Source organism: Rattus norvegicus, chromosome 2 (assembly GCF_021556685.1).
Source record: "Rattus norvegicus strain SHRSP/BbbUtx chromosome 2, alternate assembly SHRSP_T2T, whole genome shotgun sequence".
Taxonomy (NCBI): Eukaryota; Metazoa; Chordata; class Mammalia; order Rodentia; family Muridae; genus Rattus; species Rattus norvegicus.
Window position 1 is genome coordinate 229,732,501 of NC_141535.1, and position 27,406 is coordinate 229,759,906.

At 42.4% G+C, this 27,406-nt stretch overlaps 2 protein-coding genes across 13 annotated transcripts in view; one reads left to right on the forward strand and one right to left on the reverse strand.

The window, feature by feature from the left end:
• LOC120100955 (uncharacterized) overlaps nt 1-27,406 on the forward strand; it is a 94,787-nt gene that overhangs the window by 8,196 nt on the left and 59,185 nt on the right. The gene's annotated exons all lie outside the window — the stretch shown is intronic.
• Rap1gds1 (Rap1 GTPase-GDP dissociation stimulator 1) overlaps nt 24,939-27,406 on the reverse strand; it is a 144,975-nt gene continuing 142,507 nt past the window's right edge. For 5 of the 9 annotated variants that reach the window (XM_087625046.1, XM_087625034.1, NM_001107728.3 and 2 more), the window contains 1 exon segment: nt 24,939-26,789. In XM_087625046.1, the coding sequence (XP_087481172.1) occupies nt 26,662-26,789 (128 nt within the window). In that variant the 3' untranslated portion in view covers nt 24,939-26,661. 9 annotated transcript variants of the gene reach the window in all.

A 27,406-nucleotide genomic window follows, 5' to 3' on the forward strand; every position in this document is an offset into this window, starting at 1 on the left:
CAGACTCCAGAGCCATGTGGAATCCTTGGGTTGTTCGAGCCACCATGTCTATGGTGTTCTCTGAGAGCAGCTGAGCTGAGATGGCAACACAGGCGTCAGGATTATTTGGTTTTGGGTAGAGAGCCCCTATTCTCCTAAAGCGTGGGCTTTCACTGTGTAAAAGAAAACTGTCTCCACTTGCCTCTCAATTGGTTTTGAGAATAATAACATGATTCCAGTTGACCTTAGGGTAGCCCACACCTGATTGCTGAGAACAGAAACATCTGAGCCTCCTGGGCATTGGAGCATCTCTGGCTCCCACCGCATCACTAAACCTATTTAAACATCAAACTGGTGGGAAGCAACTCTGAGTGGGGATTCCACCTTTGAAGAATTCATTTGCTCATAAATTCTGAGTTTCTCCAGGGTTAATGGGCTTCTCAACCAATTTCTATCTGGAAGTTCTGTGTGGCAGGAGGTGGAGTCCAGGTTACATGGACAGAACAGTGTCATGCTGATGGGCAGAAGTGACTCAACATGAATCCTGGCCCCTTGGGTCAAGTAATAGTGAGAATGAATGGATGTCTATAGATCTAATGGCGTTTAAGACAGGGGACTTGGCTCCTCCACACAGGAACAGCCACAGCTACATGGGGAGGCTGTGGGTCACACAGTGACAAATAGTACGCTTGAGAGGAGGTCGAGTCCCTGATGAGGGATACAGCCTTGTCCTTTACCAGGCTCCTCAGGAATCCAGGGGGTTCTGATGTCTGAACAGCCTTGGCTTTGTATCCACAGTAATGGAGTAGGTGAGGGTGGCCAGGGGTCATATCTGGTGCCATTCCTAGGAAGACTGGCATGAGGTATCCTGGTTATTTTTGCTGGAGGGCAGTTTCCGAGGGTCAGTGAGGTCTCTGGAGTCCCTTGGGACAGAGTCTACCTAAGCCTAAAACCTGGAGCTGCTGGTTAGGAAGCGCTGCTCACACAAAGGTGCAACGGTTTTCTTGGCAAGTGATAATGGGTCCCCGAGTCAGGGCTTAGTGACCCCTGAGTTCTGGAATCCCTGCATGCTGGGTAAGGAGATTTCAGGATAGAAATTGAACAATGGCCCATGCACACTGAAGAAGGGAATGGTCGCCTGGCTGTTCTTACTCCAGGTTTTGTTTTTTGTTTTGTTTTGGTTTTCTTGAGACAGGGAGGCTCACTATGTACCTCAGGCTGGCTCTTAGACTCCTGATTGTTCTTTTCCGGGTTCCCTTGGGCTGGCGGCATACATACATGTTTCTCTTAGGCACGCGTGAATGTTGTTGGTTTTTCGAGGGCTAGCGCTTTCCCACAGGCCAGCGCTTTCCCACTTACCACAGAAGGATAGACTCACCTTTAAATCCTTAATTCAGCTTCCCAGGTTTTAGGAATTTGATTCCCTAAGTGCTTCATAAAGTTCAACTTTTTTTTTTTTAAAGGAAGCCTGCAGTTGGCATTTTGAAGGGAACTCTAATGCATCACCGAGACTGAGTGAGGAGGCACTCGAGTGCTTTGCTATGTTTGTACGGCTTGCCCATCCAAGGCCAAGGTTCAGCTGAAGCAAAGTCCTGCTCTCTGGACTGCACCCCTGCAGATTTGTCCCACTGACTTGGTCGGCCCATGGAAGCCAGCCATTGCCTGTCTCTCATCCAGAGCTCTCTCTCAGGGTTAACTCTAGCATCATCTCCTGCCCAGCCGCCCCAGTACACACTTCACAATCCTCAGGCCCAGGCTCCGCCTCCACTTCTCTGACTGTCCCCTGTCCAGGTGAAGCCTAAGGACAGAGAAGCAGCTTTGAGCCTCCCCTAGGGCTAGCTCACAAAAAGCAGACCTCACTTCCGGAGGTGGTGAGACAAGCCACAGGAAACCTTGGTGTTTGTGTAATCCTTTCTCCCTGAGGCCCGCTGGGAACTGTGGACCCGGTGGGTGCTACACACAGCTGAGCAAGCATTATGAGCCAAGAAAGCTACCTACGACCTGTGAAAGGGTCCGAAAACATTCTTGGCTCGGTTTGCCTGAGAGTGACGTCATCTCATTTGCCTGTACATTTAAAAAAAAAAAAAGCTGCTGTGTCTCTTACACAAGCCTGCTTGCAATCTAAACAGCCTTGAAAGGAACCTCAAACAAAAGCTTTTCTGTCTTTCCACAGAAATACAGAAAGAGGAGAAGAATAGTCTCCCGGGGTGTGGCTCCTCTCTCCTTCCTGCCTCCCGTTAGTAACAATCCTGGTTCTGGAACAAAGCACAAAACAAACAAATCAATTTTTCTACTCAGAAACCTTGGGCTTACACTTCCCAGTCTATAACGAAGCATTAAAGCATCTCAGGTCCCATCTACATTTCCCAATCCTGGTCTTTTGTTTCCTCCTCCTCCTCCTCATCCCATGTGGATGCCAAGAGCCCAGAGTCCTCTCCACCTACAGCACTGTTACTCTGTCTGGGTATCCATTAACAAACTGTTTCCTGCCTTCTCCTTCTGCAGTAAATAGGCAGTGAATCTCCAATGTTTTGTCAGAAGGTGGTGGCCTTTGCCCTGGGGAGTGAACTGTGGAAGTTCCAGGTTCTATGGTTGCAACCATAGGCAGAACAAGATGCCCTAGAGTGATCTTGATACATGAATGACTAGGCCTGTGGCATCCTTCCTCAAAGGGCAGGGTCTTATCTGGTTCATGAATGTTCCTACCATCTGGGTCCCGTGTAATTTCCTTTCCCTGGACCTCAATGTCTACCCTTTCATCCTCACAGTATTTAGTGGTGGCGAGAAGGGAGGGCAGCTGTGCTTCTGTGCTCTTTTCAGCACTGATAACAAGGAAGAGAAAGAGAAGGTGGCTGGCTGTCTCTAGCAGGAATTTGCCCTTTTCTATTTCTCTCTCTGGAAATTTATATTTCTGTGAATCGTAGCACAGGTTCAGCCACCTGGGACGACAGGAATTTTCTAAGTTAGTCATATTGTCTCCTGAGCAAAACTGAAGTTCTATAAATAAGGAGAACAGAGATGGATATTGGATAAATAACTTGCAATATTGCCACCAACGCGCTTTCAGCTGCCCTCACTAATGCCGTAGGACTTTTCAAGGACATCTGAGGGGTAAGAAGTTCTGGAACTTTCCCCACCTGGGCTGATCAAACCCCAGAGGAGACCAGCTTTGGTAACTGCCCCTGCGTGACTAACATCTTCTAGTTCCCAGCCTATGTGCCCTTTGATATCTTAGGGCTTGGAGGATGATCTTTTTCTTCCTGAGCCGTTTCCTCCTCCCGTGCACATCCTTCTGTGTGCCTGATGCCACTGAACGGTTTGTCAGCGGGGTGTCCTCTTCACTAGGTGGTAGTGGAACAAAGTTTCTAATTGGGTAACCATTTAAGTCAAGAAGTCATGTTTTCCTAGGGCAGACTCGATAGTGGAAGTCGTGGGGCTTGGGTCGTCCTGGGGGTTTGGTGCAGATTGTGGGATGACATCTCTGGTAGAGAGCTTGGCTTTGCCGGATCCTATCTGTATCAGGGCCAAGTGACTCACAGTATTCAATGGGATGGGAGTTGGCTGTTTTTTGTCAACTTGAGACAAACTGAAGTCACTTGGGAAGATGAAAAGGTAACTGAGGAATTGCCTTGAACACTGGCATGTAGTCTTTTTCATTAATGATGGATGTGGGATGGCCTCTCTTTGTGGTCCTGGGTTGTATAAGAAAGAGAGGTTGGGGAAGCATGAGATTAAGTCAGGAAACCATATTCCTCCATGCCCTCAGCTTCAGTTCCTGCCTCCAAGTTCTTGATTGAGTTCCTGTCTTGATTTCCCCCAGTGATGGACTGTGATATGGACATGCTGCTTAAAGTCATGAAATTATCACAGCCACAGAGACACCAGACTACAGCAGGCTGCATTCCTCATGTGATCAAGAAGGGACATTGTAAACTCCTGCAGTCGCCACAGGATATGTGTCAGTGCTGTGATGGGAGACTGGTGCCAGCATCGGCTCCTTCCTGTTAGCAAGACGGGGTGGGCAAAGGCTTGGGATAGCTTGCTATTCATTCTGCCTTCGTGTTCTTGTCGTTTCTCCTTTGGCCTCCAGGATTCACCAGCCTTCAGAACCTTAAAAACAATAATTACAGTGCAATTCTGTGTGACCCACAGAGCCGTGCTTGAGTCAGCTACTCCAACTTCCTGTGTGTGTGATCTGCTGTGTAGTGTTGCTTTTTGTCCTGAAAACCTACTTCCTTCCCATGTGAGGTCTCCACAGGTCACCCTCCCATGAGTCACCTGTGGTGACGTGAGCTGAACTCTCATGTGTGGGACCTACAGCAAGCTCAGAGCTGCATGGTGATCCTGAAATGCAGGCCCCTCCGGGCTAGAACTCTCACTTCCCCATGATCTGGAGACTGAACCCAGAGCCTTACCCATAGTAAATGTATGTTTTGCCACTGGAGTGCACATTCAGCCTCCCTCCAGATCTCCCTCATCTGTATATGTAGCATACACATGACTGTTCGTGCACCAACATTCGTTGCCTTTCTCAGTCACTTTCCACTTTATTTTTGAAACTAGATCCCTCAGAGAACATGAAACTCACCAGTTCTGCTAGGCTGGTTGGCCGATGAGCTCTTGAAGAGCCTCCTGTCTCTGTCTATCCAGTGATGGGGCTGTAGACATGTGCTCTATGCATGATTTGTATGTGAGTGCTGGGGACCTGACTTCAGATCCTCGTGCTTGTGTAGCAAGCACACTACCAGCCAAGCCACCCCCATCACCTTCTACACGTATTCTTAGAGAAGTGAAGATAACTAGATCTCTGTGTAAAGTCAATCGAAATTTCAATGGTTGTGTAGTGTGTTGTTGTTGCTGCTTCGTTTGTCTTAACAAATGTTATCTGGACCAAACAAGTACATTCGGGGGCCTCCATGCCATCGCTGGCTTCTGAGAAAGGGATAGAGTGCTAAGCGATGGTTCTTGTAAATGAAAGGACAGTCTTCCCATCTCTGTCCACTTTCCGTTTGAGCTATGCCTGCAATGTGTTGATTGGTTAGAGACAGGTCTGTGGAGGGTCACAGGCCTGGTAAGAGTGGTAAGGTATTCTGATGAGCAGTTGATGGTGTTAAGAGGCCATCACACCGCAGCTCCATGGGTGCTGACAGCTGTACTCTGCGCTTCCTTTATGGCGCTCACACTGATAAACGCTGGACAGCGATAAATGGGAAGAGAGCCAGATACCCAGAGGGAGTTGCTGATGTGACTAAAAGTAGAAGATTTTGTCACGTCAGATCATTTGTTTCTTTATGTATTTGTTTGTTGAGCTAGTGTCTCACTACATAGCTCCTGTTGTCCTAGAGCTCACTACATACACCAGGCTGGCCTCAAATTCAAAGAGATCTGCCTCCCAAGTGGTGGCATTAAAGGTGTGTACCACAACACCTGGGCAAGTCAGTTTTTAAGTGAGGAACTTGTAGCATCTAAAACCACAATGTAACATTTGGGGGATTGGTTTTCTTTTTCTTTTTCTTTTTTTATTAGATATATTTCTTTACTAACATTTCAAATATTATTCCCTTTCCCAGTTTCCTGTCCATAAGCCCTCATCCCCTCCCCCATATGGGTATTCCCCACATCCATCCCCCTTACTGCCCCTCCATATTCACCTGCACTAGGGGTCCAACCTTGGCAGGACCAAGGGCTTTCCCTTCCACTGGTGCCCCAACAAGGCTATTCTCTGCTACATATGCAGTTGGAGCCCTGGGTCAGTCCATGTATAGTCTTTCGGTAGTGGTTTAGTCCCTGGAAGCTCTGGTTGGTTGGCATTGTTGTTCTTATGGGGTTGCAAGCTCCTTCAACACTTTCAATCCTTCCTCTAATTTCCCCCAAGGGGGTCCTGTTCTCAGTTCAGTGGTTTGCTTGACCTCTGTATTGGACATACTCTGGATGTGTCTCTCAGGAGAGATCTATATCTGGTCCCTTTCAGCATGCATTTTTAGCTTCAGCAATCTTTTCTAGTTTTGGTTTTTTTCCCCTTTTAAGAAGGAGTGGGAACATCCACATTTTGGTCATCTTCCTTCTTGAGCTTCCTGTGGTCTGTGGATTGCATCTTAGGTAATTCAAGCTTTTGGGCTAATATCCACTTATCAATGAGTGCATACCAAGTGTGTTTTTCTGTGATGAAGACCACAGGATGATATTTTCTAGTTCATTCATTCCATTTGCCTATGAATTTTATGAAGTCATTATTTTTGATAGCTGAGTATTACTCCATTGTATAGATGTACCACATTTTTTTTTTTTAAAATCCATTCCTCTGTTGAAGGGCATCTGGGTTCTTTCCAGCTTCTGGCTATTATAAATAAGGCTGCTATGAACATAGTGGAGCATGTGTCATTGTTATATGTTGGGGCATCTTTTGGGTATATGCCCAGGAGAGGTATAGCTGGGTCCTCAATGGAATGTCCAATTTCTGAGGAACCTCCAGACTGATTTCCAGAGTGGTTGTACCAGTTTGCAATCCCACCAACAATGGGGGAGTGTTCTTCTTTCTCCACATCCTCGATGGCATCTGCTGTCACCTGAGTTTTTGACCTTAGCCATTCTGACTGGTGAGAGGTGGAACCTCAGGGTTGTTTTGATTTGCATTTCCCTGATGACTAAGGATGTTGAACATTTCTTTTTTTTATTTATTTAATACTTAATAATAATTCTTTGGTTTGCGGGCAAACATCCCCCTCCCCTTCCTTATGGGTGTTCCCCTCCCAACCCTCCCCCCATTGCCGCCCTCCCCCCAACAGTCTAGTTCACTGAGGGTTCAGTCTTAGCAGGACCCAGGGCTTCCCCTTCCACTGGTGCTCTTACTAGGATATTCATTGCTACCTATGAGGTCAGAGTCCAGGGTCAGTCCATGTATAGTCTTTAGGTAGTGGCTTAGTCCCTGGAAGCTCTGGTTGCTTGGCATTGTTGTACATATGGGGTCTCGAGCCCCTTCAAGCTCTTCCAGTTCTTTCTCTGATTCCTTCAACGGGGGTCCTATTCTCAGTTCAGTGGTTTGCTGCTGGCATTCGCCTCTGTATTTGCTGTATTCTGGCTGTGTCTCTCAGGAGCGATCTACATCCGGCTCCTGTCGGTCTGCACTTCTTTGCTTCATCCATCTTGTCTAATTGGGTGGCTGTATATGTATGGGCCACATGTGGGGCAGGCTCTGAATGGGAGTTCCTTCAGTCTCTGTTTTAATCTTTGCCTCTCTCTTCCCTGCCAAGGGTATTCTTGTTCTCCTTTTAGAGAAGGAGTGAAGCATTCACATTTTGATCATCCGTCTTGAGTTTCATTTGTTCTAGGCATCTAGGGTAATTCAAGCATTTGGGCTAATAGCCACTTATCAGTGAGTGCATACCATGTATGTCTTTCTGTGATTGGGTTAGCTCACTCAGGATGATATTTTCCAGTTCCAACCATTTGCCTACGAATTTCATAAAGCCGTTGTTTTTGATAGCTGAGTAATATTCCATTGTGTAGATGTACCACATTTTCTGTATCCATTCCTCTGTTGAAGGGCATCTGGGTTCTTTCCAGCTTCTGGCTATTATAAATAAGGCTGCGATGAACATAGTGGAGCACGTGTCTTTTTTATATGTTGGGGCATCTTTTGGGTATATGCCCAAGAGAGGTATAGCTGGATCCTCAGGCAGTTCAATGTCCAATTTTCTGAGGAACCTCCAGACTGATTTCCAGAATGGTTGTACCAGTCTGCAAGTCCACCAACAATGGAGGAGTGTTCCTCTTTCTCCGCATCCTTGCCAGCATCTGCTGTCACCTGAGTTTTTGATCTTAGCCATTCTCACTGGTGTGAGGTGAAATCTCAGGGTTGTTTTGATTTGCATTTCCCTTATGACTAAAGATGTTGAACATTTCTTTAGGTGTTTCTCAGCCATTCGGCATTCCTCAGCTGTGAATTCTTTGTTTAGCTCTGAACCCCATTTTTTAATAGGGTTATTTGTTTCCCTGCGGTCTAACTTCTTGAGTTCTTTGTATATTTTGGATATAAGGCCTCTATCTGTTGTAGGATTGGTAAAGATCTTTTCCCAATCTGTTGGTTGCCGTTTTGTCCTAACCACAGTGTCCTTTGCCTTACAGAAACTTTGCAGTTTTATGAGATCCCATTTGTCGATTCTTGATTTTAGAGCATAAGCCATTGGTGTTTTGTTCAGGAAATTTTTTCCAGTGCCCATGTGTTCCAGATGCTTCCCTAGTTTTTCTTCTATTAGTTTGAGTGTATCAGGTTTGATGTGGAGGTCCTTGATCCACTTGGACTTAAGCTTTGTACAGGGTGATAAGCATGGATCAATCTGCATTCTTCTACATGTTGACCTCCAGTTGAACCAGCACCATTTGCTGAAAATGCTATCTTTTTTCCATTGGATGGTTTTGGCTCCTTTGTCAAAAATCAAGTGACCATAGGTGTGTGGGTTCATTTCTGGGTCTTCAATTCTATTCCATTGGTCTATCTGTCTGTCTCTGTACCAATACCATGCAGTTTTTATCACTATTGCTCTGTAATACTGCTTGAGTTCAGGGATTGTGATTCCCCCTGAAGTCCTTTTATTGTTGAGGATAGTTTTAGCTATCCTGGGTTTTTTGTTATTCCAGATGAATTTGCAAATTGTTCTGTCTAACTCTTTGAAGAATTGGATTGGTATTTTGATGGGGATTGCATTGAATCTGTAGATTGCTTTTGGTAAAATGGCCATTTTTACTACATTAATCCTGCCAATCCATGAGCATGGGAGATCTTTCCATCTTCTGAGGTCTTCTTCAATTTCTTTCTTCAGTGTCTTGAAGTTCTTATTGTACAGATCTTTTACTTGCTTGGTTAAAGTCACACCGAGGTACTTTATATTATTTGGGTCTATTATGAAGGGTGTCGTTTCCCTAATTTCTTTCTCGGCTTGTTTCTCTTTTGTGTAGAGGAAGGCTACTGATTTATTTGAGTTAATTTTATACCCAGCCACTTTGCTGAAGTTGTTTATCAGCTTTAGTAGTTCTCTGGTGGAACTTTTGGGATCACTTAAATAAACTATCATATCATCTGCAAACAGTGATATTTTGACTTCTTCTTTTCCGATCTGTATCCCCTTGACCTCCTTTTGTTGTCTGATTGCTCTGGCTAGAACTTCAAGAACTATATTGAATAAGTAGGGAGAGAGTGGGCAGCCTTGTCTAGTCCCTGATTGTAGTGGGATTGCTTCAAGTTTCTCTCCATTTAGTTGAATGTTAGCAACTGGTTTGCTGTATATGGCTTTTACTATGTTTAGGTATGGGCCTTGAATTCCTATTCTTTCCAGGACTTTTATCATGAAGGGGTGTTGAATTTTGTCAAATGCTTTCTCAGCATCTAATGAAATGATCATGTGGTTTTGTTCTTTCAGTTTGTTTATATAATGGATCACGTTGATGGTTTTCCGTATATTAAACCATCCCTGCATGCCTGGGATGAAGCCTACTTGATCATGGTGGATGATTGTTTTGATGTGCTCTTGGATTCGGTTTGCCAGAATTTTATTGAGTATTTTTGCGTCGATATTCATAAGGGAAATTGGTCTGAAGTTCTCTTTCTTTGTTGTGTCTTTGTGTGGTTTAGGTATAAGAGTAATTGTGGCTTCATAGAAGGAATTCGGGAGTGATCCATCTGTTTCAATTTTGTGGAATAGTTTGGATAATGTTGGTATGAGGTCTTCTATGAAGGTTTGATAGAATTCTGCACTAAACCCATCTGGACCTGGGCTCTTTTTGGTTGGGAGACCTTTAATGACTGCTTCTATTTCCTTAGGAGTTATGGGGTGAACATTTCTTTAGGTACTTCTCAGCCATTCAATATTCCTCAGTTGAGAATTCTTTGTTAAGCTCTGTACCCCATTTTAATAGGGTTATTTGGCTCTCTGGAGTCTAACTTCTTGAGTTCTTTGTATATTTTGGATATTAACCCTCTATCAGATGTAGGATTGGTAAAGATCTTTTCCCAATCTGTTGGTTGCCGTTTTGTCCTAACCACAGTATCCTTTGCCTTACAGAAGCTTTGCAGTTTTATGAGGTCCCATTTGTCGATTCTTGATCTTAGAGGATAGCCATTGGTGTTTTGTTCAGGAAATTTCCCTCAGTGCCCATGTGTTTGAGACTCTTCCCCACTTTCTCTTTGATTAGTTTGAGTGTATCTGGTTTGATGTGGAGGTCCTTGATCCACTTGGACTTAAGCTTTGTACATGGTGATAAGAATGGATCAATTTTCATTCTTCTACATGCTGAACTCCAGTTGAACCAGCACCATTTGTTGAAAATGATATCTTTCTTCCATTGGATGGTTTTAGCTCCTTTGTCAAAGATCAAGTGACCATAGGTGTGTGGGTTCATTTCTGGGTCTTCAGTTCTGTTCCACTGATGTATCTGCCTGCCTCTGTACCAATACCATACAGTTTTTATGACCATTGCTCTGTAATACTGCTTGAAATCAGGGATGGTGATTCCCCCAGAAGTTCTTTTATTGTTGAGGATAGTTTTTGCTATTCTGGGTTTTTGTTATTCCAAATGAATTTGCAAATTGCTCTAACTCTATAAAGAATTGAGTAGAAATTTTGATGGGGATTGCATTGAATCTGTAGATTGCTTTTGGCAAAATGGCCATCTTTACTGTATTAATCCTGCCAGTCCATGAGCATGGAAGATCTTTCCATCTCCTGAGATCTTCCTCAATTTCTTTCTTCAGAGACTTGAAGTTCTTGTCATACAGATCTTTCACTTGCTTGGTTAAAGTCACACCAAGATATTTTATATTATTTGGGACTATTGTGAAGGGTGTCATTTCCCTAATTTCTTTCTCAGCTTGTTTATCCTTTGAGTAGAGGAAGGCTACTGATTTGTTTTAGTTAGTTTTATACCCTGACACTTTGCTGAAGTTGTTTATCAGATTAAGTAGTTCTCTGGTGGAACATTTGTGGTCACTTAATTAAGTACACTATCCTATCATCTGCAAATAGTGATATTTTGATTTCTTCCCTTCCAATTTGTATCCCTTTGACCTCCTTTCGTTTTCTGATTGCTCTGGCTAGGACTTTGAGTACTATATTGAATAATTAGGGAAAGAGTGGGCAGCCTTGTCTAGTCCCTGATTTTAGTGGCATTGCTTCAAGTTTCTCTCCATTTAGTTTGATGTTAGTGACTGGTTTGCTGTATATGGCTTTTACTATGTTTAGATATAGGCCTTGAATTCCTGATCTTTCCAGGACTTTTATCATGAAGGGATGTTGAATTTTGTCAAATGCTTTCTCAGCATCTAATCAAATGATTATGTGGTTCTTATCTTTGAGTTTGTTTATATAGTGGATTATACTGATGGATTTTTGTATATTAAACCATCCCTCCATCCCTGGGATGAAGCCTACTTGATCATGATGGATGATCGTTTTGATGTGTTCTTGGATTCAGTTTGCAAGAATTTAATGAGTATTTTTGCATCAATATTCATATGGGAAATTGGTCTGAAGTTTTCTTTCTTTGTTGGGTCTTTGTGTGGTTTCAGTATAAGAGTAATTGTGGCTTCATAGAAGGAATTTGGTAGTGCTCCGTTTGTTTTTATTTTGTGGAATAGTTTGGATAGTATTGGTATGAGGTCTTCTATGAAGGTCTGACAGAGTTCTGCACTAAACACATCTGGTCCTGGGCTATTTTTGGTTGGGAGACTTTTAATAACTGCTTCTATTTCTTTAGGAGTTATAGGGTTGTTTAGATGGTTTGTTTCTGATTTAAATTTGGTACCTGGTATCTGTCTAGAAAAGTGTCCATTTCCTCCAGATTTTCCAGTTTTGTTGAATATAGGCTTTTGTAGTAGGATCTGATGATTTTTTAAAAAATTTCTTCAGATTCTGTTGTTATGTCCCCCTTTTCATTTCTGATTTTGTTAATTTAGATACACTCTTTGTGTCCTCTGGTTAGTCTGGTTAAGGGTTTATCTATCTTGTTGATTTTCTCAAAGAAGCAGCTCCTGGTTTTGTTGATTTTTTTTTATAGTCCTTTTTGTTTCTACTTGGTTGATTTCAGCTCTGAGTTTGATTATTTCCTGCCTTCCACTCCTCTTGGGTTTATTTGTTTCTTTTTGTACTAGAGCTTTTAGGTGTGTTGTCAAGCTGTTGACATATGCTCTCTCCTGTTTCTTTCTGCAGGCACTCAGAGTTATGAGTTTTCCTCTTAGTACTGCTTTCATTGTGTCCCATAGGTTTGGGAATGTATCTTCATTTTCATTAAATTCTAAGAGGTCTTTAATTTCTTTCTTTATTTCTTCCTTGACCAAGTTGTCATCGAGCAGAGCATTGTTCAACTTCCATGCATATGTGGGCTTTCTGTCATTATTGTTGTTATTGAAGACCAGCTTTAGCCCGTGGTGGTCTGATAGAACGCATGGGATTATTTCTATCTTTCTGTATCTGTTGAGGCCTGTTTTACGACCAATTATATGGTCAATTTTGGAGAAAGTACCGTGAGGTGGTGAGAAGAAGGTATATCCTTTTGATTTAGGATAGAATGTTCTATAAATATCTGTTAAGTCCATTTGGTTCATAACTTCTGTTAGTTTCTCTATGTCTCTGTTTAATTTCTGTTTCCATGATCTGTCCATTGATGGGAGTGGGGTGTTGAAATCTCCTACTATTATCGTGTGAGGTTCAATGTGTACTTTGAGATTTAGTAAGGTTTCTTTTATGAATGTAGGTGCCCTTGCATTTGGAGCATAGATATTTAGGATTGAGAGTTCATCTTGGTGGATTTTTCCTTTGAATATGAAGTATCCTACCTTATTATTTTTTTTGGTGCCAATTTAAATAGTTTTATTATGGAAATGTTACTTGTTTTGGGTCCCTGTGGAACAATGCTATACCTTCTACTTTGACTTAATCCACCTCTTCAATGGTGGGGCCTGAAGAAGCACCACCAGATGGAGGAATTCCTCCACCAGGGAAGCCACCGGCATCCTCCAGGCATGCCACCAGCACTCTGGTACAGCTTGGTAATGATAGGGTTGCAGACCTTCTCCAGTTCTTTCTGCTAATGCTCAAATTCTTCCTTCTCTGCAGTCTGGTTCTTATGCAGCCAGCTGATGACTTCATTGCACTTGTCAAGAATCTCCTGTTTGTCTTCATCATTGATCTTGCCTTGAAGCTTCTCATCTTCAACAGTTACTTTCATGTTGAAAGCATAAGACTCCAGTGAGTTAGAGGAAACCTTATCTCTCTGCTTCTCATCCTCAGCTTTGTACTTTTCAGCTTCTTGGACTATGTGCTCAATATCCTCCTTACTCAAGTGGCCGTTGTCATTGGTGATGGTGATCTTGTTCTCCTTTCCTGTGTTCTTATCCACAGCAGAAACATTGAGGATGCCATTGGCATCAATGTCAAAAGTAACCTCAATCTGAGAAACTCCACGGGGTGGTGGAGGTGCCTGTGAGCTCAAACTTCCCAAGTAGGTTGTTGTCCTTGGTCATGGCCCTTTCACTTTCATACACCTGGATGAGTACACCTGGCTGGTTTTCAGAGTAGGTGGTGAAAGTCTGGGTCTGCTTGGTGGGAATGGTGGTATTGCGCTTGATGAGGACAGTCATGACTCCACTAGTAGTTTCCAATCCCAAAGAGGAGTGATATCCAAGAGCACCAAATCCTGAACAAGTCTGAGAAGACTTGTCTCCAGATAGAATGGCTGCCTGGACAGCTGCACCATAGGCAACAGCTTCATTGGGGTTAATGCTCTTATTCAGTTCTTTTCCATTGAAGAAGTCTTGCAGAAGTTTCGGGATCTTGGGGATTCTGGTAGAACCACCCACCAGGACAATATCATGGATCTGTGACTTGTCTAGTTTGGCATCTCGAAGGGCCTTCTCTACAGGGTCCAGTGTGCCACGGAACAGGTCAGCACTCAATTCCTCACATCAAGCATGGGTAATGGAGGTGTAGAAGTCAATTTCCTCATAGAGAGAATCAATCTCCATACTGGCCTGGGTGCTGGAGGTGAGGGTGTGCTTTGCCCACTCACAGCAGTGCAGAGATGCCGGACAGCTCTCTTGTTCTCACTAATGTCCTTCTTGTGCTTTCGCTTAAACTCGGCAATAAAATGGTTGACCATTTGGTTGTCAAAGTCTTTTCCACCCAAGTAGGTGTCTCTAGCTGTTGATTTGACTTCAAAAATTGACACATCAAAAGTGCCACCTCCCAAGTCAGAAATCAGCACATTCCTTTCAGCTCCGACCTTCTTATCTAAGCCATAGGCAGTAGCAGCAGCATTGGCTCACTGATAATTGGAAGTACACTGAGGCCAGCAATAGTTCCAGCATCGTTTGTTGCCTGCCACTGAGAGTCACTGAAGTAAGCAGGCACCGTGACCACGGCATTGGTAACAGTCTTTCCAAGGTAAGCTTCTGCAATTTTCTTCATCTTTGTCAGAACCACTGAGGGCACTTCCTCTGGGTAGAAACTTTTTGTCTCCCCTTTGTATTAGACTTGGACCTTGGGCATCATTCACCACCATGAAGGGTCAGTGCTTCATGTCAGACTGAACAAAAGCATCGTTGAACTTACATCCGATCAGACATTTGGCATCAAAAACTGTGTTGGTGGGGTTCATTGCAATCTAATTCTTGGCCACATCCCCAATTAATCATTCTGTGTTGGTGAAAGCAACATAGCTCAGTGTGGTGCGGTTACCCTCGTCATTGGCAATTATTTCCACCTTTCCATGCTGGAAAACACCCACACAGGAGTAGGTGGTGCCAAGATCAATGCCAACTGCAGGTCCCTTAGACATGGTTGCTTGCATATAGGCCTGGCTGTGCTGACGACAAGACCACACAGAGAACCTAAGAGCTGGCTCCACGTTTGATGAGCCTTCCTTATCTTTTTTAATGGTTTTTTTTTGTTGAAAGTCAATTTTATTTGATATTAGGATGGCAACTCCAGCTTGTTTCTTCAGACCATTTGTTTGGAAAGTTGTTTTCCAGCCATTTACTCTGAGGTAGTATCTGTCTTTGTCTCTGAGGTGTGTTTCCTGCATACAGCAAAATGCTGGGTCCTCTTCATATATCCAGTCTTTTAGTCTATCTCTTTTTATTGGGGGATTGAGTCCACTGATGTTGAGAGATATTAAGGAATAATGATTATTGCTTCCTTTTATTTTCGTTGTTAGAGGTGGAATTATGTTTGTCTGTCTCTGTTTTGGTTTCATTGCAAGGAAATTATGTTCTTGCTTTCTGTATGGTGTAGTTTCTCTCTTTGTGTTGGAGTTTTCCATCCATTATCCTTTGTAGGACTGGATTTGTAGAAAGATATTGTGTAAATTTAGTTTTGTAATGGAATATCTTGGTTTCTCCATCTATGTTAATTGAGAGTTTTGCTGGATACTGTAACTTGGACTGGCATTTGTGTTCTCTTAGTGTCTGTATGACATCTGTCCAGGATCTTCTGGCTTTCATAGTCTCTGGTGAGAAGTCTGGTGCAACTCTTATATGTCTGCCTTTATATGTCACTTGATCTTTTTCCCTTACTGCTTTTAATATTCTTTCTTTGTTTTGTGCATTTGGTGTTTTAACTATCATGTGACAGGAGGAATTTCTCTCCTGGTCCAATCTATTTGGAGTTCTGTAGGCTTCTTGTATGTTTATGGGCAGCTCTTTCTTTAGGTGAGGGAAGTTTTCTTCTATAATTTTGTTGAAGATATTTACTGGCCCTTTAAGTTGAGAGTCTTCCCTTTCTTCTATACCTATTATCCTTAGGTTTGATCTTCTCATTGTGTTCTGGATTTCCTGTATGTTTTGGGATAGGAACTTTTCCATTTTCCATTATCTTTGACAGTTGTGTCAATGTTTTCTATGCTATCTTCTGCCCCTGAGAGTCTCTTTTATCTCTTGTATTCTGTTGGTGATGCTTGTATTTATAGCTCCTTGTCTCTTCCTTAGGTTTTCTATATCCAGGGTTGTTTCCCTTTGTGCTTTCTTTATTGTTTTTATTTCCATTTTCAATTCCTTCACCTGTTTGGTTGTGTTTTCCTGTAATTCTTTCAGGGATTTTTGTGTTTCCTCTCTAAGGGTTTCTATTTGTTTACTTGCATTTTCCTGTATTTCTTTAAGGGAGTTCTTAATGTCTTTTTTAAAGTCCTCCATCATTATCAAAAAATGTGATTTTAAATCTAAATCTTGCTTTTCTGGTGTGTTTGGATATCCAGTATTTTCTTTGGTGGGAGAACTGAGCTCTGATGATGCCAAGTAGTCTTGGTTTCTGTCGCTTAGGTTCCTGCGCTTGCCTCTAGCCATTGGGTTGTCTCTGATGTTTTCTTGTCTTGCTTTTTCTGAGAGTGACCTGACCCTGCTGTAGGCCTCTTTGTCAGCACTCCTGTAGAACTGTTTTCCTGTTTTCTTTCAGCCTTTCCTGAGAACAGGTGCTCTGCTCTCAGCTGTTTCGGCGCTCCTGCAGACTGTCTTCCAGCTCTAGGCATGGGCAGGAATCAAAGGGTCCTTGCTCCTAGGTCCTTGCACCCAGTGGGCACAGTTGGCACTAGGTGATTCCCTCTTGGGTCTAGACTGTGGGCAGAAGGTAGTCTCCTCTGACTTCTCAATAGTATCCACACTTGTGAGGGTCCAGCTCTCTTCCCCATGGGAGTTGGGTGCAAGGAGCTGGTTGGCTGGTTCAGTTTGGTCCCGGGCACACACCAGAACTGTGGGTACCAGCAGCTGACTGTTCCTATATTTCCGTGTCCAGAGGCACTGTGCAGTTTCCCCTTGGACTGGGGATGTGGGCAGAGGTGTGCAGAAGTGGCAGTCTGTCCTGCGGTCTCAGGATGTCTGCACTCCTGGTTGGTCAGGTCTCTTCCCCACGGCATTTGGGTGCAGGGAACTGTGAGGTTGTTGGGGATTGGTTTTCAAAACTCAAGATACCTTAGGAGTCCAAATGTGAGGAAAGGTTGGGCAACTATGGTACATCCAAGTAACTGAAGACTATATAGTTAGTATGAAGCTTGGTGTGTGGTTTGAAAGCAGAAGGCAACTGCTAGTTAACGGGGAGAACAGGAAGCAGGGAGATGAGAGACAGAGTGGAATGAGGCAAGTCAACCAAACCCAAGGATATGTGAAATGCTACAAGGAAACCAGCTACATCAAGTGGTGTATTTTAATGATATAAATTATAGGGCATTTACTCCAAAAAGCATGTAGAACGCTGTTCCAGAAGTTTGCTTTGGACATGAGTCACTGATTTAACAAAGCACACTTTTTACAGACCAAAAGCTGTCAAATGAAGGTGTGATACATAATGATGCATGGCTAAGTTTTCTTGGGAAAGCAACCAGAAGTGAGTTTTCATCAAATGCTTTTCTTCATGCAGTGCCTCTCTTGTCCTCTTCTGGCTTGGAGGGAGTCACTGAGTTGATGGGAACCGGGCAAGCTGAAGAGTTAACAGGTATTAGAGATGGTCATTCTGCAGTCACTTCTCATTTATGTGGGTCATTAGGACATCATACAGCAGGAGTGAAGAGCAGAGTATGTTCTGTATGGTGTGTGTAGTGCGTATGAACCTGTGGACATGCCACACAGTGTGCATAGAGATCAGGGGACAAGCTTGGGTGCCGGTCCTCACCTTCCACCTTGAGACAAGATGTCTTTTTCACCATGCCAGCTAGCTGGGTCATCCTGGCCTTTCCCACCCTTCCCGATTTCTCTGTAGAAATGCTACGGCTACAGATGTGTGCTGCTGTGCTTAGCTCAGCATGGGCTCTGGTTGTCAGAACTTAGGTTCTCACCATTTCATGGCAAGAGCTTTACTCGATGAGTCATCCCTTCAGTCCCAGAATGAGTAAAGACTCCTATTTTGTGTTCATTTTAATTTCTTATAGTGTTGATTGTCAAGACCAGAGCTTAGGGTAGGTGGTAGTCTTTGGCCAGCTCAGATGATAAAATTTCATTTAAACTGTACGTGTAGGAAGAACGTTAATAGTAGGCTTTCTTACGACTTTTTCAGGCATTCTTACTGTTCTATTTTACTCCCCTCTCCCTCTGCTCTCCTCTGTAACTAGGGACCCCAGCTTGCAATTCCATGTCCTCAATCAGATCACATGTATCCTGTTACTTCCCCTCTATTGCTTTCTTCATCCCTCATGATAGCAATGGTGTCTTTTTACTTTCTTGGGTTTTGGTAGTCACTCTGGGACATGTACTCTCATCTGAAGCCAGGATCTGACAGTAATAGTGACCACGTGACATTTGTCTTTTTGGGTCTGGGTTATTCATTCAATATGACTTTTTTTTTCTAGTTTAATCCCTTAGTGTACCTGTAAACTTTTACTATCCAGTCATCAGCTGAAGGACATTGAAGCTTTTTCCACTTCCTAGACATTGTGACTGGAGCAGCCGTGAACTTGGTTGACCAAGTGTCATCTGTGGAGTGGGATGTCAAGTCCTTCGGGTGTATGCAAAGGAATGGTATGATAGGGTCATATGATAGATTTAGTTGTAACCTCTGGAGAATTCTCCACACTGATTTCCACAGTGGTTCTGCCAGGTTGCAATCCAACCAACAGTTGAATCCTTCCCAGAATTTGTTATCAGTTGTTTTGTTGTGCTTTGCCATTCTGACTGGGATAAAAGAGAATTTTAAAGCTGATTTTGATTTACATAATCCCTAACTGCTAGAAATGATAAAACATTTTTTGGAGATATTTCTTAATCTTCTTTTTTCTCTTTTGTGAACTCTCTGGGTCTCAGGCCCATTTGTCAAGTGGGTCATTTGTTTGTTTTGACTCTGTGTCTTGAGTTCTTTATATATTTTGGATATTAATCCTGTCAAATGTATTACCAGCAAAGGTACTCTCCCGTTCTGTGGGTGTTCTATTCACCCAGTTGATTATGACTTTCCTTGTGCAGAAGATTTCTAGTTCCGTGAAGTCCTACTAGTCAGTTACTGCCCTTAATTCTTGGGTAGATGGAGGTCTATTTGGAAAGTTCTTTCCTACACCTGCATCCCATAGAGATCCTACTGTCTATGGTTTCTTCTGGAAGTTTCGGGCTTCATGTTTGGGTGTTTGGTCCATTCTGAGTTAGTTTTTGTGCAAGGTGAGAGATTCTGGTATAGTCACAATGTCTGCAATGCACATCCAGTTTCCTCAGCACCATTTGCTGAAAATGCCCTTTCTCTGGCTTATGATGACACTTTTGTCAAATAGTAAGTGGCTGAAATACAAATTTGTGGATTCTGATTCTAATTGCCCTTTTATCTGTAAATAGCTTTTGGTAAATGTTCATTTCACAATATTAATTCTACCCTCCCTAGAGCACAATATATCTTCTCACGGTGTAACATCCTTATCACTTTCTTCAGAGATTTAAAATCTTTACTGTAGAGGTCCCTCTCACTTACTTGGTTAGGTTTATTGTTAGGTACTTTATTATCTTTGAAGATATTGGGGATGAAAACATGTCCATGATCTTCTCTGCATGTTTGTTGTACAGGTTATCTATTGATTTGTGCAAGTTGATTCTGTAGCCTGCCACATTTTTTAATGTTGACAAAATGTTTCTAGAAGTTTTCTGATAGATTTTTTTTTTTTAGATCACTAATGTCTAATGTCATGTCATCCGCAAAATGGGATAGTTTGTCTTCTTCTTTCCCTGTTTTATCCTAATTACCTTCTCTTGCTCCAACTAGTGCCTTTAGCCTAATGCTGAAAAAGAGTGGGGATAGTGAACATTCCTTTTTCATGATTGACTTCAGCAGAATTGCTTCAAAATTTTCTTTATTTAGGACAGCGGTTTTCAACCTTCCTCATGCTGTGACTCTTCAAAACAGTTCCTCATGTTGTGGTGAATCCAGGCCATAAAATTGTTTTTTTTTTTGTTGATACTTCATAATGGTTAATTTTGTTACTGTTTAAAAATCATAGTGTAAATGTCAGTGTTTTCTGATGATCTTAGGTGACTATTTAAATGGCCATTCAATCTCCAAATGGGACTGAAGCTACAGGTTGATTACCACTGATTTAGGATGATGTTGGCTGTAGGCGTCTCATATATAGCTTTTAGTATGTTGAGGTATGTTCCCTCTTGTTCTATATGCTCTACGACTTTTATCATGAAGGTATGGATTTTGTTAGAGGTTTGAAATGATTATGTGGTTTGTTTTGGCTTTAAATCCATTTTTAGTGTTTATTACATGTATTGACTTGTATATGTTGAACCATTCCTGCACGTTAGAGATAAAGCTAACTTTTTATCACGAGGGATAATATTTTGTTTGCAAGTATTTTATTGAGTATTTTTGAGTCTATGTTTACAAGGCCTGTATCCCACCTCCCCCTACCCCCCTCTCACCCCCATGCCCTCTTTTTGTCTTTACTGTTTTGGTATTAGAGTGATATTGGCTCTCTTTTGGCTAGCTGAGATGAAGATCTGTCCATCTTTATCTTCTCAAAGAACTGGCTCTTAACACTGATTCTTCATATTGTTTTAGTTGTTTCTAGTTCATTGATTTCTTTACTAGCTAGTTTTATGTCCACTAGACACAAACTAGGGTTATCAGAGAGGAGTGAACCTCAATTGAAAAAACTGCCTCTGTGAGGCTGGGCTGTAGGCAAGCTTATAGGACATTCTATTAATTAGTGATTGGTGGAGAAGGGCCCAGACCAATGTGGGTAGAGCCATTCCTGGGCAGGTGGTCTTGGGTTCTACAAGAACAGGTCGAGCAACCCAGTAAGCAGCACTCCTCTGTGGCCTCTGTATCAGGTTCTTGTCCTGCATGAATGCCTGTCCTAACTTCCTTTGATGATGAATAGCACCTTAGTTAGGGTTGAAATGCTGTGAATAGACACCATGACCAAGGCAACTCTTATAAGAACAACATTTAACTGGAGCTGGCTTACAGGTTCAGAGGTTCAGTACATTATCATCAAGGCAGGAACATGGCAGCATCCAGGTAGGCATGGTGCAGGAGGAAATGAGAATTCTACATCTTCATCTGAAGGCTGCTAGCAGAATACTCATTTCTAGGAAGCTAGGATGAGGGTGTTAAAGCCTCACACTTATTCCAACAAGGCTACATCTACTCCAAGAGGGCCATACCTTCTAAAAGTGCTACTCCCTGGGTCAAGCCTATAGAAACCATCACAAATAGTGATGTGAAAGAATAAGTTAAGTACACTCTTTGCTACATGAGTTACTTCAGTCATGGTCTTTCATTGCAGAAATAGAAACCTTAAGATGACTTCTCTGATTTCTATTATTTCTTGCAGTAAACTGGGTTTGCTTTTGTTCTCTCAAATCTTTGAATTGCATCATTAAGTCATTTCTTTGTGCTTTTTCTGGTTTTTAAATGTAGGCTCTTAGAGCTATAAATTTCTCATAGGATTGGTTTCAATATGTCTCAGAAGTTTTGTTTTCATTTAGTTCTAGGATTTTTTTTCCCTTCTTTGACTTCTTTGACCCATTCACTATTCAGCAATGAGTTGCTTAATCGCCACACGTTTCCATATTCACTAAAGATGATTTGCTGTCAAAGTTTCATTGCAGTGTGGTCAGATATGAGAAAGCATGGCAACCATTTTTGATTTGCAAAGATTTGTTTTGTGCTCCAGAATCTGGGTTCAGAAGCTTCTGAGCATTGCTGAACAGAGTGTATACTGTTCAGAATCTGGGTGGAATATTCTGTGGATATGTTTAAGTCCAGTTGACGTATGATGTCAATTAGTTCTGATATTTTTGTTTTTGGTCCAGACGATGTGTATATTGAATGAAGTGCAATACTGACAATCACCTGCTATGAATGAGTTGATGTTAATTTGTGTCTTTATATTCAGTAGATTTAGATGTTTTATCAGTTATTAGTAATGCCGGCTTACTTCCTGGTCCCACCTGATTGGAGAATGTTGTCTATCCCTCTTTACTCTTACGGCATTACTTAAAGCTAAAGATGTTTCTTGTGGAGAACAGGTAGATGCTTATAACGTGAAGGTTGGTCTTTTCACGGCATCCTACACTTCCTGTATGTTGCTGTGTTTTTAAATCACATTCCTAAGGTTTGGTTTATATCCTTTACTCTCTTCTTTTGATCCATTCTACCCATGAGGCTTTGAGTTTTCTAGTTGAGTTACTGGACTTTTCAAACTCATCTTCATTTCTGTTGAAGCTTCTTCAATGTTTCTATGTCAACCGAATAGTGCTCTCAAGTCCTAGAATGCCCTTGTGATTCCCATCAGCCTACGTTTGTCTTTTCTTGGGCATCACTCTGGTGATTAATCTCCTGATCATCATTGAGCTGTTTGTGTCTTCTTAATGTTCCTTGAAGTTTGATTGTTTTTTTTTTTTAATTAAAAACTTTATTGAGATTGTTATTTTGAGTTGTTCCCTGGGTTCATAAAGGTAATTTTCATTGGCAAACTTTTCTACAGGATAGGTAGTTTTTAGAAAGGAGATCTTTCATATTGTTTGTAAATTTTCAGTAAAATCTGGTCAAATAGGACTCTCTTGTTAGTGCTAATACTGACAGAGCAGGTTTGGGCAGAGGATGGAAGTGCAAGTGGGCTGGGCCTACAGGTTGGAAATGGCTTATGGTGGGATACAACTAGGTGGACAGGCGACTGGACTGTGTATGGGATGTTTGCATCAGCCCAAGCCCTGAGTGTGGGGTACATCTGATAGGTGTGGCAACTTGATCCTTTGGTTTGCTATAAAGTGGGATGCTCTCCATGTCTCTTGGACAAGTATGGCAATACCCGTCAGGAGAAAAGGTAGGGACTGAGGGAGTAAAGGCCAGAGAACGCAGGGACTTGGTATACATTTGTCTTAATGAAGGCTTGACTCTGGAGTACAAAATAACTGTCACTATGTATGTTCGTATCTGGAATTATGAACACCACAATATATATTTTCTATGTTTGATGTGTTAGATTAAAATATCTATATTCTGGATAGAACTAAAATTTTTGTTTTATAAAAAGTTTTTAAGATTTTATTAATTACTTATTTTTAGGTCACTCTCACTATGTAGTCCTGGAACTCACTGTGTAGAACAGGCTGGCCTCAAATTCATAGAGACCTGCATGCTTCTTGGGAGTACCATGCTGTACTCCTAGCTTGTTTTTTTTTTTTTTTCCTTCTCTTCTCTTTTCTTTTCTTCTCTTTTCTTTTTTTCAGAGCTGGGGACAGAACCCAGGGCCTTGAGCTTGCTAGGCAAGCGCTCTACCACGGAGCTAAATCCCCAACCCCTCCTAGCTTTGTTTTAAAACTATTTTATGTGGGAAACCTGCAGAGGGGTGAGAAAAGACTAGTCCATAGTAATATCACATTTTTATCTACTTTATCTTGAATCTCTAAAAGTTCTCCCTCAAGATCATGAGGACTATTTAAGTTTTCCATACTGAAGAGAAAAGAGCTGAGTCCCAAGCAAGTTGGCCAAACAGCCAATAGGTAACAAAGCCAGAATTACATCAGTGTTCAAAGACCAAGTATTTTACATTATTCTACTTTAAAATTTGTACTCGTGTTGTGTGCTTGATGGGTGTGCAATGGTGCAGTTTGTTAAGGTTAGAGGACAACTTCTGGGAGTTGGTTATCTCCTACCATAAGTTTCATGGATCAAACTCAAGTTGTCAAGCTTGTGTGGCAAGTGCTTACACACACTGAGCCATTTTGCTGACCATATGTTACACTTTTAAAGTATAGCTACCTCAATATCCCACTCAGATATGCCTATATAACATATACTTACCTGGCACATCTTGGTCTCCTGGGTATGTGTAAATTCATGAGGTCACACAACTGTATAAAAAAAAATGACATATTCCTAGCCAAAATTAAGAGGCTTCATCCCAAACATCACTTTATGCCATTTGATGATCCTTGTATAGTTGAAATGTTATGGCTACCCAGAGTGGAGTAGACGTGTAGCTTATTGACTGTAGTCACAGCTGGATCCGAAGAGTGATGCTCATCTATGAGTATCTCAATAGGTAAATACCTACAGTCTACATGTCCATCAGAACGTGGACAGCCTAATCTCCTGAGTTCTTCACATGCAGGCCTTCTCAGACCATTATGGCAATCCCTGCCACTCCCCACAGGTCATCATTTTAGAACGTTGTCAGGTGTTTGTTGTACAACTCTATTCACATCAAAGAATGGGCAAAACATGACTCCAAGGAAAACATCAGAATCTGGAGTAGTCTTTATCAAATTTGCTTTGAACAAAAAGTTACAGCGTGGGAAAGGTGGTCAGACGATGCCGAGTTTCTGGTGGGGCCAAAAGGAAGAAGAGACATTTCCTAGCTTTCTGGAAATTTCTCTTACTGTCTCTTTTCAACTCCAGTCTGTGGGCAGCCAAGTAATTTAATGTCAGCCCTCAGATGAATTAGTTGGAGATGAAAGGTCATCCAGTCTGCATTTGTCCACTCACTGCCTGGGTTTAGCAGTGAGGTTCCTAATTTGAGGCCTCGGTGACTAAGTGCACAGCTGGATTGTGACTGGTTTTGTCAGAGCCAGCAGCTCCCATCAGTCTGAACTGATTGCCGGTAGTCTAGTTACAAGGTCCCATCTTTCGAGTCTATGATCTTGGGATGTTTCTGAGGGTTTTTTTGTTTGTTTGTTTCTTTTGTTTTTGTTTTTTCTTTGTTTTCTTACTGAAAAGCAGTACAGAAAAAAAGAAATCTCTAAGTGTTTTGTTTTTATTTTGAAAGATCTGGAAGTAGAACTATCTACTAAATCCCAGCTATCAGTCAGTCTATCTGGACATTGTTTGACGACTGTCTGTAACTTTGAGCATGCCATCAGCAACACACTGTATCAATTAGGAGTGAATCCTGATCTTGAAAATGAAGATGTAGACAAAACACACACACACACACACACACACACACACACACACACACACACACACACACACACACACCAAAAAACCAAGTAATTCCACTGTAGTTTCATATACTATTTATTTATTAAGTTATTAATATGGACAGTATTATGCAACATCAGTCCACTTATCCAGCCCAGGAGAAAGACAATAAAGAACTCGTTCCTACAGTGAGTGTAGCACAGGCGCTCACCAAAGTTCCCTTATTTGGACATCAGAGGGAATTGTCAGTCGGGTTTTTACTTAAATTAGGTAGATCTTTCTTGAATTTAAAAGTGTGAAAAGCAAAGTCTGACTTAGAGAATGCAGAGATGCATGTATCTCCTGTTGGGGAGGAAGGAGCTGGTCCCCTCTCAGCAGCCCTCTCACTGCCCTCCATTCCTGTAACAGAGCCCAGCCTCCCTTGGACACCAGCAGGGCTCAAACTTGGGTGTGAGGAGGCAGGCGGCTCACAGGGAATCCCGATTCATTTATAAAGATTGTGTGTCAAAGCTCTAAAAACTCACGTGGTGGTGGTAAGTGGCAGTGATGAGCACACTACATTTTGCCAAGAAGAGTCTTTACATCGAGTCCCGGCTTACAGCCGGGAGATTATTGTGGTTCTCAGTGGGAAAGTGGAGGTGAAGAACTCTAACAGTGATTGCTATGAGGCCATCTGCAGAATGTACTGGACTGGCTACTATGGCTTTTAAAACCGGCCTTCCTTTCTTTAGTGTAGGCAAGCTTACGTCGTGTTTCCTCTTACGTTCATCGGGAATTAGCACATTGAAAAGGAGCGTGAAAGACGAAGCCCCCCCGTTTTCACCCTGAATGATGAAAACCAGAGGGAAAAAAAAAGTCCGTTCTGCACCAAACAAGCCATCCTCAGGTTTCCTTCACTGAACAAATGCCAAGGACGTTGCAGAGACACACGTTGACAATGCTGGCTACTGATGAAGGTTTAGACGTTAACTACAAACAAATCGGAATCTGAAGTACAGGCAGGATCCAAAGTGGTTCAGTGTGCTAGGGTTTAACTCCTTCCTACATTCTGCTGACACTGAAAACCACGTTCCAGCCCTGGGCCTCTGTACCGCTGTCAGTTAAACATGGAACGAGGAGCTCCAGGAAGGTTTGTCACGGTGTCTGGCAAGCTGCCTATACAGCTCAGAGGAAAAAAAAAAAAAAAAAAAAAAAAAAAAGGGAGAAATCGCAGGGAAAGAATGAGTGCTGAAGCTGTTCAACTCTAGGTGTTACCGGGCCTGACGTTGGTAGGAGACTAATGAAGGAGCAGCCACACAGTTCTTTTGATCACCGTGCTTTCCCAGCACCAAAAAATAAACCAGAAACCAAAACAACAACAAAAACAAAAACCACGGTGCTACTCTGAGCATTCGGTTTCACCTTTAAATAAGCTGGACAGACCCTGCTGCAGTCTTTGATTCTAAGTTACCAGTACATTATTATGTAGGTTACTGCGTGTGAGGAGCAAGTCAGCATGTAGCATCAAGTCTACGTCATCATGGGAGTACGACATGCACATTCTACTTAATGGAGCTCAGGCATCGGGAATGCAGGGTCTAACAGTTATGGCTGGAGACTGGCTTGGACGGTCAGGTTCACATTAACTATGGGTTTAGAAATCTTATTAGGCAGGTACCTACGGCGGTTCTTCCATTGGTACTGGAACATTACACGCATGCACAGGTGACGTAGTAGAGAATGGAGTCTCAGGAGCGGCTGCATGGAGAACAGTGGGGGAGTCGGAGCTGGGATGATGCCTGGTGCCAGGAAGGGGCAGTTCTCAGCTTTGCACTGTAAGTCTCTGCTCTGTGAGCGAGGCCTGTTGGGCAACACTTTTGTTCTCATGACTTCGAAGTTTGGATACAACATCTAGGAAGGCCAAGTCTTGTACTTCCTTGTGTAGTGCTTCTGGAAGAGAACAGCAAGAGGATAGAGGATGCTCACATTCCCGCGGGACGGACGGGACGGTCTGTCTGCTAGGCTGCTCTCATCTTACCACACACTCTACCCAAGACACAGATCTGACTGTTCTACTAGAACTAGGGATAACGCAGGAAGGAACCCCAGCAGTACCCAGCAAGGTCTTTTTCGGGAGTGCACTGTTATTTATAAAGACTTTTTATTAGATTCTACAGTCCACAGTGCTTTAGAATAAGAAGATACAGTTAAACACAGCTCATTACCATAACCTCAACACGCAATCTACAACTTAACCCTCCTTATCTGTTCAAACAAAAACCTGCTTTACTAACACCTGTTAGATTTTGTGACAGATGGAAGGTTTTTTTTTTTTTTAACTTCCTATACTTTGAGTAAATTCTGTCAAAGTCACCTCCTTTCTAGTTCCTAGCCTGCCTTTTCTTACACATTTAGCCTTAACCGTAAGAGAGTGCAGGACTCCTAGTATGACCAAGAGTCTATTGGGAAGAAAGGGGTCTGATGCGTTTAACACAATCCGTGCTCCTCAGCTGCTGGGGTTTTACATTTTATCTGCATTGTTTACATGTGTGTTTTGAGCGTGCTTG